Source organism: Erythrolamprus reginae, chromosome 4 (assembly GCF_031021105.1).
Source record: "Erythrolamprus reginae isolate rEryReg1 chromosome 4, rEryReg1.hap1, whole genome shotgun sequence".
NCBI classification, from domain to species: Eukaryota; Metazoa; Chordata; class Lepidosauria; order Squamata; family Dipsadidae; genus Erythrolamprus; species Erythrolamprus reginae.
Window position 1 is genome coordinate 72,692,020 of NC_091953.1, and position 20,976 is coordinate 72,712,995.

A 20,976-nucleotide genomic window follows, 5' to 3' on the forward strand; every position below is an offset into this window, starting at 1 on the left:
ATTGCTGGACTGGGGTCCCTGACATCCGCAATCATACCCCCCCCCCGCCCCCCCTGCCGCCGCCCTCACCGTTATCGGCCATCCGATCAAACCTCCAATCCTGAAAGCATTACAAGGACTCACAGCAGGGGGCTAACAGGCAATCCCTGAAGTGAGGGGATCAGCTGTGAAGCGGCTCAATTTACCGCTTGTCAAGCTCCACTGGGGAAGTGGCTAACAGCTGAAAGGAGCGGCTGCCACAGCGATTGAGGCAAAAAGCCTCTGCAGGAATTCTTTGCCGCCTGAGGTTCCGCCCGCCATTTTGAGGGTGATAACAAGGTCTCTTGGCAATACCTCCGACATCTTGGAGCTTGAATTTCCCGCCCTGCCTCAGGACGTCATTTAGGAGGCAGTTTCGGCAATTGGGAATGAGTAAGCTAATTCCACTCACCCGACGGCTGCCATTTTAAAAAGGGGGCATTACTAGGGCCTTAACCACTACCAGTCAGATCGAAGACACATTCCTCAGGGGACAAGTTTTTCGCTCATTTTGACATTGTCTCTCTCTCCAAGGGCTAGAACTGCCGTTCATAGCAAAGAGTACCGTGAGTGTTATTTCACCCCAATATGTCTCAACAACAAAGCAATCCCAGTGACCCTGCTCTCTCCTCAGTAGTCAAAGGGAAGGATAAAGGCCATAGCTCCAAGCCTAAGGGGAAGAGTTCTCAAATCTCAGCAGCCTTAAAGGAGGCAGAGAAGAAAATTAAGGCCCATGAGGCTCAGCTGGAAATGGCCAGGCCAAGACAAGGGCCTAGCCCATCAACCAGCACTATTCCACCCCTCCACCAAGGCCCCTTAATTATAACAGTTGCCTTTGAGGGTCCTCCCCTAGCTGGAATGGGAGATCTGTCCCCTGACCACCCAGTGAGTGCCCCCCCGGCCATCTGAGGGGATACAAAGGGCAGAGTGGACCAGACCAGCTTGCCAACCATGGTCTCAACCTTCCCAGCCTGCAGCTGCTACCTTTACTCCAACTGCAGCAGGCCTCAGGGGCCCCATGGACAATTGGCAGACTATGTCACCATCATTGCAAGATATGATAGTGTCTGCATACTCACAAGGCATCGCGGTGGGTGCTCAGCAGCGCCCATCCCCATTACTACCTCGTGCAAGTACACAGGACCTTTGGGCGGCTCCTACACCCACCCCGTCCTTACATGATTCCTTTCAGGAGGAAAGGGGCCCAAGAGAGATGCCCACTGACCCAGAGAATGAACTCTCTGAGGATGAGGCCAACATACCTGACCAACCCTCCCTCCCTGGCCTATTCAAACCATCTCTCTTTAGAGTCCTTTTGAACAAGGCCAAGCCCATGTTGATCTTAGACAATGCAGAAAAACCGGCAGGACAACAGGTGGGCATTATGCTGGCGGCCAGACTTATTAATGAGCCTCAGAAGGAATCTGAGCACCTCCCTTCTGTTCCTATTTTTGCAGAAAATATAAAGAGACCCTGGCAGCAACCAGCAGCAGCCCTGGGTCCCTCGGCATTAGATAAAAAATTCTACTCCTTTGATCCAGATGTAGAGGACCTACTTCAGTACCCCTCGGTGGATACTCCAGTCACAGCACTAATATCTAACGCTGTGGTACCATCAGACATGGCGGATGGCCTGAGACCTGATGACAGAAAGGCGGAAAACTTGATTAGAAGGATCCATCAACTATCCGCCTGGTCCTTAAGGGCAGCATCAGCGGCTTCCTTTTTTAATAGGGCCTCAATCCTGTGGTTACAGGATATCCTTCCTAGACTGGGCCCAGAGGACATGCGGCTTCGCCAGGACATCAATAAGCTCATCGCCACCACTGAGTTTTCTACGGATGCCACCTTAGCAGCAGCAAGATTTTCATCCCGAGCAATGGCTACCAATCTCTTGGCACAGCGTCTAGTGTGGCTTTGTTCGTGGCAGGCAGACGCAAAATCAAAGTGGCGCCTGGCCACTACTCCTTACCAGGGCTCTAAGCTTTTTGGGGAGTCATTGGACTCTGTTCTAATTGAGGGCAGAGATAAGAAGAAAGTGCTACCAAGGACGGCAAGGAGACAGGACAGATGAGGGACTCCATACTTCCGAAGACAGACATTTCGGTCAGATCCCTCCACGACTGCGCCCCCAGTCGCCAGGACCTATGGGCAAGGGGCCTACACCCAACCATCTTACAGGTCAGAACGAACCAACTACGGGGACAGGAACTGCCAATTCCAACAACCTTGCAGATCTTTCAGGGGTGGTAACAGAGGGGGATTTCTCAAACAGAAGTGACTCCCCCCTCGAGACACCCATTGGTGGATGCCTGCAGTTCTTCACAGAATTCTGGGAAACTATATCCATCCATATACCAGGCAACCTGGGCAGCTTACTGCAGATTCTGTAGGACTCAGGGAGTTCCACCTAGCTCATCTCCATCTGCAAGACTTCCTTCAGAAAGGTCTTGACGAAGGCTTAACTCCCAACACTTTACGCAGACAAGTGGCAGCAGTAGCCATGGTTCTACGACCAGACCCCCTCTACCCAGTTTCACAGGATCCGTGGATAAGAGACTTTCTCCGGGGGGCATCAAACCTATCTCCACCAGTCATCCATCGCTTCCCATCCTGGGATTTGCCCTTGGTCCTGCAAGCTCTTACAGGCCCTCCCTTCGAACCATTGAGGGAGGTTCCCCTTCGCATCCTGTCAGTTAAGGTGGCCTTCCTGGTGGCCATAACATCGGCTCGCAGAGTATCAGAGTTGTCAGCTCTATCAGTCCGTCCGGACCTCTGTGTCTTTCACCCTGACAGGGTCACTCTACGTTTAGACCCAAGTTTCTTGACCAAAGTCAATACTAGATTCCATAGGTCCCAGGACATAGTTCTGCCTGATTTTTGTACTCACGGCTCCTATCTGTCGGAGCTCCGATGGCATAAGGTAGATGTCCATAGAGCTGTGAAGATATATGTACATCGTACACACACCTTCAGGAGATCAGAGGCATTTTTTGTATCATTTCTCCCAGCATCCATGGGACAAAAGTTATCGGCTAAGACAATTAGCAGGTGGATTTGCTCCTGCATTATCGAAGCTTACAAAGCAAAATCTACACCCTTACTGGCCCGGATCACAGCCCACTCCACTAGGAGTGCAGCTACTACCACTGCTTGGACCACACAGGCCCCAATCGAGGACATTTGTAGAGCTGCGACTTGGTCTGCCCCCACAACTTTCATAAGACACTATCGCCTGGACTCCTTTGCCTCAGCAGAGGCAGTCTTTGCAGAGAGTTTGTGCTTCGGCACCCCTGGTCCAGCCTGTCCCACCCTAAATATTGTTGCTTGGGTATATCCCACATTGGACTCTCCAAGCAGTGCAGTGGAGAAGGACCGTTGAACTTACCTGAACGGTCTTCTCGCTGCACTGAGAGGAGAGTCCAAATCCGCCCGGCTTACTTGGCCCAGGGGCGCAGTTGCATTTTTGCATTTCATAGTTAAGGTTTTAAGTTAATAAAATTTGATTCCTTTCACTATTCCTTCATTTTTATTGACTGGCCTAAGAGGGGCAGTGGTGGGTGGGACATAAAAAATATGTTAATTTTTAACTCAGTCCCTGCCAATGAGGCTGAAGAATAACCCACATTGGACTCTCCTCGCAGTGCAGCGAGAAGACCGTTCAGGTAAGTTCAACGGTCCTTCCAGTAGATATGGCTCCGCATGCCACCTGTGGCACCCATGCCATAGGTTCGGCATAACTGTTCTACAAAATTTAACAAAAGGAAGAAGCTTTTTAAAATAAAGGTTTAATCTGAAGAGGCCCAGTGTTATTGTATCTTCTTTTAAATAATAGAGAATAACTATACTTCCAGAAAGCAACATTAATTTTAAAGATCTGTACAAGTATAATCTGAAATGTAGCAGTGTTCTGTTTAATATTAAGATAAGGCATCTGAGTTAAATCCTGACTTGTTTATGTTTGGAGTAGATTTATTTAAATAATTGGGAGGAATTAGCGTGATTACATTTAAGAAAACTTTCTGACATTAATATACTGCCATAATGTACATTTCTCCAATTCTTTGCTATTTCCATGGGTCAGGCACACATGCACAGAAATACACAGCAGTTTATATCTCCTGTGCTGTTTGCTGTTTGGCAAATTGCTGGGAGGCAGAGGCCTTTTTTCCTTGTTTTCCTCCCCCAAAACTAACATGTGTCTTATACTCTGGTACGTCCTATACTGCGAAAAATACAGTACAGTACTTTATAATTAATGAATATACAGCATAGGAAAAATAATTGAACAACTTGCAAAAAGTGACATTTGTAAACTAGTGAATATATTCATTAGATTTACATTTTGAGACAAGTTTAAAGTGATATTACCAGACATGTTTTAATGACATTAAAGTTAGTCTGATTACTGCATGCTTTAGTTTTTGTAATTTGAAGTTGAATGCTACTTTGTTAAGAATTTGTATAGATAGGCTTAGTAATGAACCATGCAGTGAAAAGCAAATAATAAGGAACTAACCATTCCCGTGATTAATCCATGCTCTAAGAAACTATTTATATCTTATGTTCCAGTTGCTTTATAAACAGCATGTTTATCCCTGTCATTCATTACAGTGGATTATCTTAAATGGATTGTGGTGACTGCAATTCTGTTCTACCCAAAGGAGATCTCCTAGGTAAAATAACAAGTTCAGGTATACTGTATCTGTGGCCTCAGAATAAAAACTATCTAAGCAGAATATTGAACTTCAATTTGTAATACTCTATTCATCATCAAATTCTTCAATATCCATCTTTTTTTACACAGTGGCTATTTCTCAGTTATTTCTTTAAAAAATAAAATGGCTGGCAAGAAGCAAAGAAATTTATCTTACAAAAAGGTAGTCGTATATTAATTGGAAATTCTAGTATATACTGCAAGCTATATTGTAAATGATATTTTGAAAATATTGAGGTATATTTCTTTGTATTATTTTCTAGGCTGTGAGAAGTCAGAAATTTCTTGAACAAAGTATCCACTCTGGTCAGGAAATTGAAAAAACCCTTCAATTAATTCAAAAGTCTCTGGCCTTCATTGATCAACAATTAACAGGATATATTACAGACCGAATTGATGCAGCACATGTACCTCAAGAAGCACAGGTGAGCCATATAACATGTAATTGCATTAAATTATTCTGTCTTTCAAGGAGACAGTAAGAATTTATTTTATTGGATTGTTCTAAAATTACAATGATTCTAGAATTATCATTGATCTAATACTGCATAAAACTGCATAAAATAAAATAAAAAATACATATATTTTCAAGTAAAATAATCTTTTATGTTTATTTTATCTTTCCTAATGCTAATGTAACATTATTTTATCACACCAAATTAAAAGTTTGCAAATGTTTATTTTTGTAAAATTAAAGAAGCAAACTGAATAGTATAACTTTTTGAAATGCTAATTTTACTATGCCATAAGTGATTCATTGTGATTGGTATTTTCAATTAACTTATATTTACATCCCAGTGAACTCTTATTGAATTACATACAGATAGCTGCATTTAATTATTTGGACAATTTTATGTCTATTGTCTTATATAAAAGAGCAGATGAAAGAGATAGATGAAAGCCAATTTTTTGTTGTAGTTAAGACATCAGACTAGAAACCACGAGACCATCATCCTGCCTTATACTCAAGGCCAGCTCAGTTACCTTGGGTTAATCATTTTTTCTCAGCTATAGGAGAGGCAGTGTATGTACTGTAGGTATGTAGGTATGTTTGTGCGTATGTATGTGTTAGGGGTGGGTTCTAACATTTTGTACTACCAGTTCTGTGAGTGTGGCTTATGTTGTAGGTGTGGCTTGATGGTCATGTGGTGGTGGCATGGCTTCATGGTCATGATACTGGGTGGATTTGGCCAACTCAATGTCACTCACGTCAAGGGTGCCTCTCCTGGCCCCTCCCCTCCCAGCCATTCCTTGTCATACCTGTTCTGTCTGGGTCACTCCAGAAGCTATGACCAACCCCAAAAGATAAGCCAGACACACCGGTTGAATCCAAACACAGTTTTATAATGGTAAAGAGAAAAGAAGCCAACAGAAAATGTCCTTACAAATCAGGAAAACACTGGAACACCAAAAAGATACACGAAGGCAATTGTTCATACAAAAACACAGGATCCTTGATAACAAACAAGGCTGTTGCTAACAGGCACAAACCTCCCACGGGTCTTCAAGACTGCTGGGCCACAAGCCAGGAACAAAACGCTGAGAGAAAAGGCAGATAACTCCAACTCCACTGTGATAACACTCCACGCTGCTGGAATGGTTCTCATGCCTTATAAACCCTTCCCTGCTAATGAGGACCACACCCAAGTCCTGGTGTTCCTCATTCAACACTGATAATACCTATTCAATTGCTGCCTCCTTTGATCTATGCGTCTCTGTCGCATAATAATGATAGCTTGTGCCTCATCATCCAATGACTCCATAGACTCCAAGCTACTGGCTTGAGAGAGCCCCTCCCCAGGGCTCCCAGGCCCCTCTTCCTTGTCACTTTCCAGATTGTTATCTCCCCTGTCTGGCTGCCAAGAATTCTCCTCTTCGCTCTCAGCCTCCCCCGGGCATGGAGCCAGCAGAGACGCAGCTGGTCTTTGATCTTGCTCAGGCTGAACCACAACAATACCTAGCCTCAATATATCTATAGTTCTGTAAAAACGTTTTTCACCTTTTTTCAATTTTATTATCTACATACTATAGATGTACTTTCATGGACCACTGAAAGAGGAAATGACTCACATGTTTTGCCTAAGAGTGTGGTAGGCAACAGGCTTTTAAAGGACTTCCCAAAAGAAGGGGGCAGTGTATTTAATGTAATGCCCTATCTTACAAAATGAAATTCAATGTAGAGAAAAGTAAAGTCTTACACTAGATTAAAAAAAACCACCCAAAAGTATACTGTACATATAAACTGGGTGAAACCAGGCTTAATAGCAGTGACTCTGAAAGAGACCTTGGAGTCCTAGTGGACAACCAGATCTGCAATAGGGAAAGTTTATGTGCAGTGCACAGGACAAAGTTGCAGTCTTCGGGAAGGAGGCGGGGGTGGGGGATGGAAAGAGGATCTGCGTTACCTTTCTCTCTGTGTCTCTGTCTCTCTCTCACTCTCTCTCTCTCTCACACACACACACTCACACACATCAGCTCAGGGGCAACAAAAGATGGCAGCAGCAGCAGCAGCAGCAAGTTGCCCAATGGGAGGAAATGTTTTGTGTCCATGTCCTTGATTTAACTCATGCTCAGTGGTGCTGAGGTGGCAGGAGAGTCCTGCTGCAGAATCTGCCAAGAAAGTCACCTGCTGAGCCAAATGTGCAAGGAGGTGGATCCTGGGGCTTTCTTTCTTTCTTATCTCTCTCTCTTTATTTATTTATTTATTTATTTCTCTCTCTCCCTCTTCCTCTCTCCCTTCCTCTCTCTCTCTCTCTTTATTTTTCTTCCTCTTTCTTTATTTGTCTCTTTCTTTCTTCTCTCTATATTGAGAAAGAGACAAGGCAGATCCTCGCGACATGGCCAGAGAGCTCACTTGGGAGGGATCCCTGTGGGAGTTTCATAATCATGACCAAGGATGATGCACATCTCCGAGAAAAGGGAGAATCTCATGAGAAGGGACCAGCAGCTATGACCAAAGCAGGGATGGATTTTAACTTAACTCACTGCTGGTTTGTGCTTGTACAGTGCCAAACAATCCCCCATTTTTAAAAAAAAGCCAAAAACAACATGAAAACTCAGTTTCTGCACATGCACAGAAGTAAAAATCCAGAATTTTTTTTAAAAAAGATGATGGCATCCACGGACTGGCAGCAACAGAACCGAACAATCAACCAGTGGAACAACCTACCAGCGGATGTTGTGAACTCCAATATTATGGACATTTTAAAGAGGAAATTGAACTGCCATTTGGCTGGGATGCTATAGGGTTCCTGCTTAGGCAGGGGGTTGGACTTGATGACCAGGATGGTCCCTTCCAACTCTAACAATCAATCAATCAATCAATCAATCAATAAACAAACAAACAAACAAACAGCGGATTGTTACTGATACAGGCGAAGCAGTCTGAACCAGGAGAAACTCACTTCTGCGGTGTGTGTGTGTGTGTGTGTGTATTCCCCATTCAGTCATTTTGATTCTTGGATACTGCTAGGGCAAGTCCCTAAAGTTTTCTTGGCCAGGTTTTTTCATAAGTGATTTGGCCAAGAACCTGCCCAATATTTGTTTGTTTGTTTGTTTGTTTGTTTATTAAATTTGTATGCCTCATATTTCATCAAGGGGTGACTTTAGGTGGCTTACAACTAATTAAACAAGACAAAATATTAAATATTAATAAATATTAATAAAGAATTACACCTGCAGCCTTTGAATCATGGGCTTTATGCAGCACCAGCTCCCTAGTGAATGCTGGGACATAAAGCTTAGATATCACCCAGGCTAGGCTATCATGAATGGTGCACTCATTTTAGCAAGACAGAAATCATTCATCTGTTTTCAATGCTTCCACAAGTTGAGAGTTTAGGTCAGCTGAAAGATCCAAACCGATCCTCTTTTGGGCTTAGGTGACCTCTGTAACTGCCAATTGCTTAGAGGAGATCACAGGTCAGAATATTTCCTGCCGGCTGGACAAGGCATCAGCCATAAAGTTCTTGCCCCTGGTAGGTGGCACAAGGAGAAATTAAATCAGTTTAAATGCTGTGCACATTGGCCTGCTTAGGTGATAGTTGCCTATGGGTATTCAAAGCCTCTAGGTTTTAATGATCTGTCCACACTTCAAAAGGATGCTTGACATCTTCGAGGAAATGCCTCCAGATCAGTAGGGCCCACTGGACAGCAAAAGCTTTTTCTCCCAAATGACACTTCTCTCAGTTTCAGTCAATTTCTGGGAGGTGGAAGCACAGTGTTGTAAGACTCCATTCACAGTAGTACTGCTCCAACTGCCACATTACTGGTGTTGGCTTGAACCACAAAAAGGGCATTCATGTTGAGATGTTTGAGGACTGGCTTAGCTGCAAATAGTCGCTTGAGCTTCTCAAAAGCTGCTTGGCATTCCATGGGCCAATCTAGGGGCTGGCTAGGTTTAGTCTTGGCTTCTCCTTTCATTTTAAGGAGGTTTGTAACTGGCTGCAATCTGGGCAAAACAGGGGTTGAACTGCAGATAAATATTGACAAAGCCTAGGAAACTCCCTAATTGCTTAAAGCTGCTCACTCCAGGACTGCCTGCACCTTCTCAGGATCCATTTTAATACCCTTCTGCAATATGCAGTAGCCCAAATAGTCACTTTTGCTTTGGTGGATCTCACATTTTGACAGTTTGGCATACAGTTCAAGAGCCATGGGTTTCTTCAAAGCTGTTTGCACAAATTTCATTTGTTAATCCACTGTCTCCGAGTAAATTAGAATATCATCAAGACAAAATAAAACACCCTTTTAAGATGCTCATGGAGCACCTCATTTGCATAAATAATGCTGGCACCCCCTGTAGGCCAAAAGGGAGCACCCAAAATTGGAAAAAGTCCAGGAAGCAGTTGAAAATGGTTTTCCAGTCATCATCCTCTTCAATAGTAGGCCTCCCTTAAGTCCAGTTTAGTAAAAATCTTCCCCTTGGCTAGATGGGGTAGCATGTCTTTCATCAGGGGCAGGGGGTACACGTTTTCAACTCAAATGACGTGTGGGTTCTTATAGTCAATACACAAGTGAAGAGAGCCATCCTTGTTTTCTTGGAAGACCATGGGGGCAGCTGCTCTAGCAGGCTAGATGAACCTGTTTCAGATTTCTGTCAATGAAGTTTCACAGTTCATCTAGCTCACAAGGGGCCATGGAGTAAATCTTAGGTTAGGGGAGTTTCACCCCGGCAGAATCTTTTTACTGCAGTCCATCTAGGGGTGGAAGAACATCTGATGCCCTCTTGCTAAAAGCCCCTCCCCCCCGGTCCCAATATTCCTTAAGTATTTTCTCTTTCCCTGCTATGTGCTCAGCTCCTATTTTTGCTTGTTCTTCAGAGGCCCCCAGTTCATGGATGGATTCTCCCTGCAGGTCATAGTGAATACGCAACAGCTCCATTCACCAATTTACATCACTTTCAATTTTTGTAGCCAGGGTAACCCCAGTATTAGGGATCATTCCATCCCCAGGGCCACAATAAATCTTAGAAGCTCTTGGTGGTCCCGCATCCTCTTTTGCATGGGCTAAGTCTCAATATGGTCACACCGCCCTCAGCTACTGAGCCAAGCAATAATCCACAACTGGTTAGCCAACTGCAGAAGTTGCTGTGTGAACCCAACAAGTATATTCTGGAAATTAAGGCGGCCATTGATTCTGTTCCTAAGGGCCACAAGGACTTCCAAGTGGTGATTCATTGCTAGGAAACCTTCTGGACAGCACCAAGGCCATTTCAATGCCCCCATAATAAAGAATTGGTTGTTCTCATTGTCGGCCAGGATTTTGTTGTCAGCAGATACAACAGGTTGTTACTAATCATTGAGACGCACCGTGCCTATGATTATCTCCAGTACCCTCTGATGTTCTGCATGGAGAAGATGCCTATTACATCAATATACCTCAGTGTGACCTAAACACCAAGGTGCCTCTCAAGAAGACTGTTGTAGCTTCCAATACTAAATCAGAGTCTGAGGCAAAGTATTCCTCAAAGTTCCAATTTATTAGCAGACCCATATTGGCACATCTGGGATTATTGACCCCCTCGGAGAGGGTTCGCAACTTGGCCGTCCTCCTTGATCCACAGCTCACATTAGAGAAACATCTTTCAGCTGTGGCGAGGGGGGTGTTTGCCCAGGTTCGCCTGGTGCACCAGTTGCGGCCCTATTTGGACTGGGAGTCACTGCTCACAGTCACTCATGCCCTCATCACCTTGAGGCTTGACTACTGTAATGCTCTCTACGTGGGGCTACCTTTGAAAAGTGTTCGGAAACTTGAGATCGTGCAGAATGCAGCTGAATGCAGCTACGAGAGCAATCATGGGCTTTCCCAAAAATGCCCATGTAACACCAACACTCCGCAGTCTGCATTGGTTGCTGATCAGTTTCCTGTCACAATTCAAAGTGTTGGTCATCACCTATAAAGCTCTTCATGGCACCAGACCAGGGTATCTACGAGACCGCCTTCTGCCGCACGAATCCCAGCGACCGGTTAGGTCCCAGAGAGTGGGCCTTCTCCGGGTCCCGTCAACAAAACAATGTCGTTTGGCAGGGCCCAGGGGAAGAGCCTTCTCTGTGGCGGCCCCGGCCCTCTGGAACCAACTCCCCCCCGGAGATTAGAATTGCCCCCACCCTCCTCGCCTTTCGTAAACTCCTTAAAACCCACCTCTGCCGTCAGGCATGGGGGAACTGAGATATTCTTTCCCCCTAGGCCTTTACAATTTATGCATGGTATGTTTGTTTGTTTGTTTGTATGTATGTTTGGTTTTACAATAAGGGTTTTTTAGTTGTTTTAGTATTGGATTTACATGCTGTTTTTTATTACTGTTGTTAGCTGCCCCGAGTCTACGGAGAGGGGCGGCATACAAATCCAATAAATAAAATAAAAACAAAAATAAATATGCACCAAAGACAAATTCCTTGTGTGTCCAATCATACTTGGCCAATAAAAATTCTATTCTATTCTGTTCTAATTCTATTCTATTCTATTATGTGAATGAGGTGACGAGGTACAAAGCAGGACGATACATCAGCAGCTCTGAGGCAGCCTGGTGCATTCTCTGCTTCCCTATTCATGAAAGGTTTCCTCTTGTTATGCACCTTGCTGTACATCTCATAAATGGCCAGATAGTTTATTTTACTGAGGACAATGTTGTTGAGAGGGTGAATAATGGCTCTTTTTGAGCTCTGCAAAGTTAATGCTTTTGCAAGGACCCTTTTATATTGTGAAGTTCCAACTTACTATGAATGGAAAAGCAACCAGTTCTGCAGGAGGAAACAAGGGAAGCCTGTACCAGATTATCTGAGAGTGACAAAAGATCAGGTTTTGAGTAGAGTGTACACAGTCCATCTCAGTAATGCTGGGTGCTACTACCTACGCCTCCTCTTGCATGAGATCCGTGGTCCAATGTCATTTATCACCCTAAAAACTGTGGCAGAGGTAATTCAACCAACATTTCAAGCAACGTGCAGTGTACTTGGCTTGCTGGTGGACGATGTTCACTGGGACCGCACTTTGGAAGAAGCCTCCCTCGTTGACTTTCCTAACAAACTCCATCAGCTGTTTGCCATCATATTGGCTTTCTGCCAACTTGTAGACCCCCTAAAATTGTGGGAGAATTATAAAGACGCTCTTGTGGAAGATGCTGGCTCTGTTAAAAAGTGCTATTGCTAACATGTTGTAAGCTGCCCTGAGTCTAAGGAAAAGGGCGGCATAAAAATCAAATAAATAAATAAATGTTAGAAGGCTAATGGAGAGAGTGTGGAGATGCCCAACTGGTCCTCCAAATTGTTTACAACCAATGCCTTATTCTTCTTAAGAATATTGTCATATCCATGTCAGGTAAAACACTCCTACAGTTCAGATTTCCACCATCTTCATGAGGGCAAGGAGCCACTGTCAGCAACCATCAATACCTGAGTGAACTGTCTTACAATACCATTCAGCTGACATAAGCAGTTGCTTATAATGTTCCAAAACTAAACCAAGAACAGAGGAAAGCTTACGATGAAATCATGCATTGCTTTTGATTATGGACATTTGTTCTTTTTTGACACTCATGGTGGAACTGGCAAAACATTCTTGATTAACCTCTTGCTGGCCAAAATTAGAAGCAGAAGGAATATCATCCTAGCCATTGCTTCCTCAGGAATTGCAGCTACCTTGGTCAACCGAGGCAAGACGGATCACTCTGCCTTCAAGTTACCTCTCAACCTCAATCATTCTGAGTCTGCACTTTGTAACATCTCTAAGCAGAGTGACAGGGTCAAGGTGCTTTGAGAAGCCAAACTTATTGTGTGGGATGAGTACACTATGACTCACAAAGGAGTTCTTGATCATTATACTGGCACAACTGGGTCCTGCTGCCATTCATGCATGCAACAGCACAAAACTTGCAGAGTCCTGCTCCCACAAGGGAGCGGCAGTGTTGTGATAAGTCTCAGAGACTCATTTCTGGCAGGTTGAACATGTTGGGCTGCAAGACACGTGTTCTCCCTGACACTTGTAGCTCCATTGCATTCCAAGGCACTGTGTCTTTCAAGTTGCCGTAAGCAGAGTCTAGAGGAGCCATGCTAATCCCGTGGGGAAGGTGTGCACCTGCCTCTCACTTGCTCTTGCTCTCCCAGCCAGGAGCCACTCTTTCTCTGGTGGGCACTCTTTTGGCCAGAATAGAGAAAGAGCAAGCAAGAGGCATGTATGTGCATACCTTGCAAGATTGGCTCAGCTGGTTAATTCTTTTTTGGTTTACTATGGTTTTTTTAAATGTTCTTAATACTAATTATTTGACTTGTTTATTGTATGTATTATTTTCATAGTCAGCTGCCATGAGTCCCACTGGGAGTGGATGGCATAGAAGTCAAATAAATTAAATTAAATTAAATAAATAAACTCTGAATAGGTTACACAAAGTTAATATTGGAACACAGTTATATTTTGAACACACCTCAAATTTGTGCTAAGCTTTGGATCTGATTCAAAAATATGCTTTGTAGCAGATAGATTCTTGTTTAGTCTAAAGTTTATAATGATCACTACATAAAGGGCATGAAATTTGTAAAACTAATATTGATTAATTTAGCATGTTAATTAGCCATTTATCCTTTTTATTATTAAATTTATATACCACCCATATCTCTGTTTGGATCTAGGTTTTGGAGTGACTCTTATAAATTCCATCTATATTTTACAAATCTTCACTTGCACAATGTCTATTTCTGTTTTTGTGAAATCTGTGAAAATATATATCAAATTTGATCTAGATTATCAGCCAACTTCCAGGGCAAAATTTTGAAGTAGAAATGAATATAGATGGAGGTTTCCGGGGTGGGGCCAGGCTGAAGCGACGTGCAAACTAGTAGCTCCTGGTTTGTACTCGAGATTTCTCATTTAAAAGACCACTTTTGTGGTGTTAATTCTTCCCGGTGAGAAGATTTATAGTTAGGGGAAGCACTCTGCTGCGGGGGGATCGCAACCCCTCCCTTAGCGGGTGGTAAAATCCCGTATTTGAGCGGGGGGGAAAGCCGGGGTTTGTCCTCGGTCCGAAGGCCTGGTTCACTGAGCTGTCATCAAGGAAGCCAAAAAAAGAGCGGAAGCAGCGGTTTTGTAAAATACTATCTACTTACCCAGAAAGATCTAGAGGTGGAAAAAAACGGCTTTGTGAGAATTCGTATAGTCTCCTGTGACTAACGTGCGGCGATTGAAGAGAGCGGAGCTTTTTTTTTTTTAAAGGAAAAAGTAAGTTGCTGATGGTGAGCGGAAGTAGTCGCAGCCGGTTGGAAGGTTAAAAGAGGAAGTTCTGTGTGGAGAAAAGACGATAGCCTGACGGAGGACTTGGAGCTGTGTGGCTGGTGTGGTTGGTGACAAAGAGAGAGAAGAAGAAAGAACAGAGGCGAAAAGTGGGTACAGTGAACATTATATTGTGAATGTTTGGAACGGAGAGCGGAGACCGGGGAGCGGTGTGAGTGGAGTGAGCGGAGACAGGAGGCCCAGACCGGTCGGAACTCAGCGGAGTCGAGTTGTGGAGAGTACCCTGCAGTCGAACACCTACTTGGAGGAGACAAAGTAAGACCAGCAGAGGAAGATTGAAAGTGGAAGATTTGAGACAACCGTCGCCTGTTTTTCGTCTTTTTGTATTCCCTCCCCCCTCCTCCATCGAAACCAGTAATTGCATGACGGAGAAGAAAAGCCCGGCTGGGAGACGGTAGGAGAGGAAGCGAAGGAGGGTTAAAGGTTTGTTGCTTTGAGAATGGTCTGTGGGGGTTTTGTAATTTAATGTGACCAAAGGAGAGAAGAAAGAAGAGCTGAAGGAGAGAAGACGCCTTTTTCTTTTGTCTGCCTGTAAGGAGATCTTAGAAACCGTTACTGACATTCACGATAAACCAGGATACCTCTATCATTAGTGAATAATATTGACTGAACTGCTGACCCTTATTTAAAGTGGCCGCTGCAAATTTTGAGCTGATTGGAACGTGTTGCAATAGTAAAAGCTAATTGTTTATTTTTTATTTTCTACTTTTATGTGAGTTTAAGGTTAAAATCATTGTTCTCCCTACATTATTAATCCCCTCTCTCCCCTCCTCCCCCCCTCTCTCTCCCTCTTCCCTTTTCTAATTAAGATTAAGAAACCCCCTGCAAATATATCTTTCTACTTTACTTATTCTTTCTCTCTTTTTTTTTTGTAGGATCAAAAGTGATTAATTGATTAATTGATTAACTGTTATACTAATCATTATATTAAGATTTTTAAACCAATTGATAATTGACAACTGATATCAATCAAAACTATTTAAGATTAACTATTAATTATAGTGTTTATAATAGTGCTTATAGAGTGTTTTAAGGATTTTAGGACTATTATAGAAGAAACTTAAGTTAGATTTATATTAGTTAAGCTATTTATTACTATTTATTATCGTTGACAATTCTTAAGTATTGTTAAGTATTAATTATTTAATTAATTAACCCATTTAATTATTCAATATTTTTTGACTATTACTACTATTAGATTATATCATTACTAAGGATTAATTATTCACCTCAATTGTCTATTTAGATTCTATTTCTATTTATACCTTATTTATATATTTATTGAATCCTGTTATTTGCTATTTATTTAATTGATCAATTGATAGTAAGTGACTAGTTAAGAAATATATATATATATAGTTATTTAGAAATTAGAAATTAGAAATTTTATACTTGACTCTTCTTTTACCGAATATTGGAGAACCCAGTTGTATTAGAACGAATTTAATTACTCTAACTTGCCAAGTGAGATTAGCTTTGAACTGTGATTTAAATGACAATTTCTCCCTTATTAATTAACTGAATACGTGGAACGGATACTATCTTGGACAACCCTGTAGCTACTTCTAACTGGAAAGAGAGTATGACAACCAACTTTTCAAAATATCAGAAAAAAAATACACCAGGAACACCGACGACGCAAAGTACAAAATCAAATACAGAAATGGCAACAACTGACAAAACTTCTCTGCAATCAATTCAGGCCTCTCTAAACTTAATTCAAGAGTTCATGGTCCGCAGTCAGGAGGCATCTACAGCTACCCAAGAAACCATAAGGCAAAATCATGCGGAAACAAATCAAAATTTCAAAAAAATGTCCGGAAAAATTGAAGGTTTGGAAAATCGAATGGAAGGCATACAGGAAATTATAATTAACCATGAACAGAGGATACAAAAAATTGAAACAGACACAAAAAGAATAGATGAGACAAGAATTGAAGCGGAAGGAAGATTAATAGCGGCCAATAACGAGCTCGAAAATTCTATCGCAATCCTGGAGATGGAGAAATCAGCCTACTTTCTCCGCTTTCAAAATATCCCCGAAAATGCAGATGAAGATTTATTCAACAAATTAGCTCAGTTAATCAGCGAGAATACACAAATTGATCTAGACGAGGTTAAAAATCACATCGATGAAATTTACAGAATTCAAACAAATTATGCAAAGAATCATAGATTACCGAGAGAAGTCCATGTAAAATTTACAAAAAAATCCATTAGGGACGAAATATACAAATCAACAAGAAATGAAAAAATCATGTATCAAGAAAAAGAAATAATAATCCTCAAACAGATTCCGAAAAGAATAAGGGAGAAAAGGAGAGAGTTCCACTACTTTACGGCGAAGTTATTGAGAAGGGGAATCCCATTCCAATGGCTAATCCCGGACGGTCTCCTGGTAACTTGGAATGGAAAAAAAATCAAAATAGATTCATTCGAGAAAGCAGATTACTTCATACAAAAACATCTAGAACAGGACTTAGAGGGCTGCCAAGCTGTAGAAGAATTATCACAAGAGGAGAGACGGGAGGAGGAAAGAAGAGAGGAGGAACAGGACAAAGGAGAACAACAAAAAGAACCAAGAGTTACAACAAGAGCGGCGTCTAAACGTCAATAAAGAAAAGGAAAGTAACCCGGAAAAGAAGGGAAGAAAATGACGTTAAAAACACTTGATTTAATCTCTGTAAACATCAATGGATTGAATTCACCGATAAAGAGAAAACAGATAATGATAAAATTATTAAAACAAAATTCAGATATATTATGCCTTCAAGAAGTACATATAAGAAATCAGGATCGTAAATTGTTAGAAAATAAAAAGCTAGGTAAATTATTCAAAGCTTTAACAGACTCAAAAAAGAGAGCGATTGCTTTATATATCAGGGATACACTTCAACCGGAAAAAATTTATTCGGATGAAGAAGGAAGAATATTGATTGTAAGAATTAAAATAGGACATAGAGAAATAGTGATAATCGCGATTTACGCTACAAACACAAAACAGAAACAATTTTACAAAAAATTAGCAGAACAGTTAGGTCACATACAAAAAGGTGACATCTGTATTATTGGGGATTATAATGCGGTGAAAGACATTAAAAAAGATTTTAAAACTAAGGAAAAAATCGAAAGACAGGAAAACATTGCCATCAGAATTCCAGGAAATAGCGAGAGAATATAGATTAGTAGATATTTGGAGAGAAAGACACCCATCTGCCCGGGAATACACTTTTTATTCACCCCCCCAGAAATCGTGGTCCCGAATAGACATGATCTGGGCAGACCAAAATATTGGAAAATTAATCCATGAGATTGAAATAGGCCCAAATATATGGGCAGATCACCACCCAATATTGATGAAAATTAAAATGCCGACCCCAGGACAGCACCGCTGGTCCATAAACCAAATGTTATTCCAAGACCAGGATTATATTAAACATATTAAACAAGAACTTAAGCTATTTTTACGGGATAACTGGAATACTGACACTACTATTCAGAACATCTGGGACACAATAAAAGCATTAATGAGGGGGATAACAATAACTTATCTAGCAAAAAAGAAGAAACATAAAGATAAAAAACTAGATGAATACAAAAGTAAACTAAAATATCTAGAAATAGAAACCCAAAAAGACCTCCAAAATGAAAAAATAAGAGAAGAGATAGATATAATAAAACATAACATTAACCTAATAATACAAGACGAAATTGTTACAAAATTAAGGAAGACTAACCAATACCAATTCGAAAATGTGAATAAAATAGGCAGATGGCTTGCTTACAAATTAAAAAAGCAGGAAGAAGAGCGATACATACAAGTCTTAGAGGATAAAAACGGAGAAATACAACATATAATGGGGGGGGGGGGGAAGAACATAGTAGTTGAATATTACGCCCATTTGTATCAAAAGGAAGAAACAAATCAAGATCAATTAAATAAATACTTAGAAGAAGCGAAAGTACAAAAGACAGCAGAATCAGACAAATTTACACTAAATGAAGAAAGAACCTTATCAGAAGTTGAATACGCGATAACTAAACAAAAGAATAACAAAACCCCAGGCCCAGATGGGATACTGGCCGAATTTTATAAAGAATTAAAGGAGTCTTTACTTGAAATTTTAGTAATAATATTTAATGAAGTATTAGAAAAAGGTTTGTTACCGGCATCTTGGACACAAGCCTTAATAAGCATAATCCCAAAAGACCCGGGGGGGAAAAAACATATACAAAATTATAGGCCAATATCCCTTCTCAATGTTGACTACAAAATCTTTATGACAATAATGGCAGAAAGACTTAAACCAATCTTGAACAAAATAATAAAAGAAGATCAAAATGGATTCCTCCCAGGTAGATACATACGAAACAACACAAGAACAATACTGAATATTTTAGAATACTACGAGGCACATTCAGAAAAACAATTAGCGCTAATATTTTTAGATGCCCAAAAGGCCTTCGATAATTTGAGATGGGAATTCACCCTTGAATTAATTAAAAAAATGCAATTTGGTCCAAAAATGATAAAAATGATTCAAACTATATATAACACTCAATCAGCCCAAATTATACTTAATGGTGAATTAACAAAGCCCTTTCAAATCTCAAAAGGAGTCCGTCAAGGATGCCCCCTATCCCCGCTTTTATATATTTTAGCAGTAGAAACATTATTAAATGAAATAAGAACCAATGTAAGAATCACAGGCCTCAAGGTTAAAAAACAGGAATTTAAGGTCCAGGCCTATGCAGATGATCTGGCATTTATTTTGGATGATCCAACAGAAGCAGGAGAACATTTATTGAAAGAACTACTGAAAGAGGTAGCAGGCCTAAAAATCAATAAACAAAAAACTAAAATCATAACTAAAAATATGGATATTAAACAAGAACAGGAATTAGAAAGAATTCTAGGAATCCAAATTGTCAAAAAAGTAAAATATTTGGGCATAATACTAACTAAAAGGTGTGGCACAATTCAAAAAGATAACTATGACTCACTTATCAAAAAAACAGAGCAACAGCTAATTAGATGGAATAAAATTCATATTTCGCTATCAGGGAGGATAGCTACAATCAAAATGTCTATCCTACCTAAATTTTTATATCTATTTCAGACTATTCCAATAAAATTGAACATTTTTTTTTTACTAAAATAAACACAACTATTTCTAAATTTATCTGGGAGGGAAAAAAACCAAGGGTGAGATTTAAATTCCTACAAGACAAAGTAACACAAGGTGGATTTGGCTTACCAAATTTTCAAACCTATTACCAATCAGCGGTCCTCCTATGGGTAAAAGAGTGGACAACCCTCCAAAACCAGAGACTATTGGCATTAGAAGGGCACAATATTCTACAGGGATGGCACAGTTTTTTATGGAATGAAAAAGAGAAGATTTCAGTATATTTTAAAAACCACATGATTAGAGACTCCCTAATAAACACATGGTTAAAAATTAAAAAAGAGCACTACTCCAAAATCCCAAGGTGGTATTCCAGCCTTGAAGCCTTAGACATCCTAATTTATTTCAAACACAAAAATTGCTGAGTTACAATCAAATACTGGATGAGAAGGGAATTATAAAAACCAGGCAACAATTACAAAACCAAAACATCAATATTGATTGGTGGTCTTATTCCCAAATTTCGACAAAATGGAACAAGGATAAAAACAAAGAAGGAATTCAAGAAAAAGATAGTTTAATTGATAAAATACTATTAGCACACGAAAAAAGAAAATATGATAAGCTGGGCTAAAAACATAGGCTACAATATTTATATAGATCAGTGGGAACAAATGTGGAAAAATTTGAAACTAACCAAATCAGTACCGTACAAAGAAAACTTACAAAAAATGTTCTATAGGTGGCATCTAGCTCCAACTAGGTTGGCCAAGATCTATCCCAGTCTGAAACCAAATTGTTGGAGATGTAACAACAAAATTGGATCCTTTTACCACTTATGGTGGACATGTCCACACATAAAAAAGTTGTGGGAAAAAATTCAAATATGGATTCAACAGATTACGGCAATCACATTAAAATTTAGGCCAGAAATTTTTCTTTTGGGCATAATAGATTTGAAAGGTAAAAAAGAGGACCTCTATTTAATACAACACATAATCACAGCTACGAGAATCACAGTTGCGCAGAATTGGAAAAAAGAGAACACACCAAGCGAAAGAGAGATTATTAAGAAAGTATACGATTGTGCAGAAATGGACAGGCTCACCCAAAAACTTAAAAATAAAGAGGATTCAAGATATTACAAGACTTGGCAAAAATTTTATGATTGGGTAAAAAATAAAAAAAAGGAAAAAGAAAAGAAAGAAAAAGGAACAAGATAAACTGTAGATCAAATATAGGGTAATTGACAGAGGAGAAGTTTTCACACTGACAAAATATAAAACTCTGAATAGTTTTACTGGACTGTTATCAACATCTTTCTCAATT

At 40.7% G+C, this 20,976-nt stretch overlaps 1 protein-coding gene across 1 annotated transcript in view; it reads left to right on the forward strand.

The window, feature by feature from the left end:
• Nucleotides 1–20,976, forward strand: part of LOC139167142 (dystrophin-like) — a 1,540,372-nt gene that overhangs the window by 478,463 nt on the left and 1,040,933 nt on the right. The window contains exon 26 of the mRNA XM_070751563.1: nt 4,999–5,160. Coding sequence (XP_070607664.1) covers nt 4,999–5,160 — 162 coding nt within the window. The remainder of the gene's footprint in view (nt 1–4,998; nt 5,161–20,976) is intronic.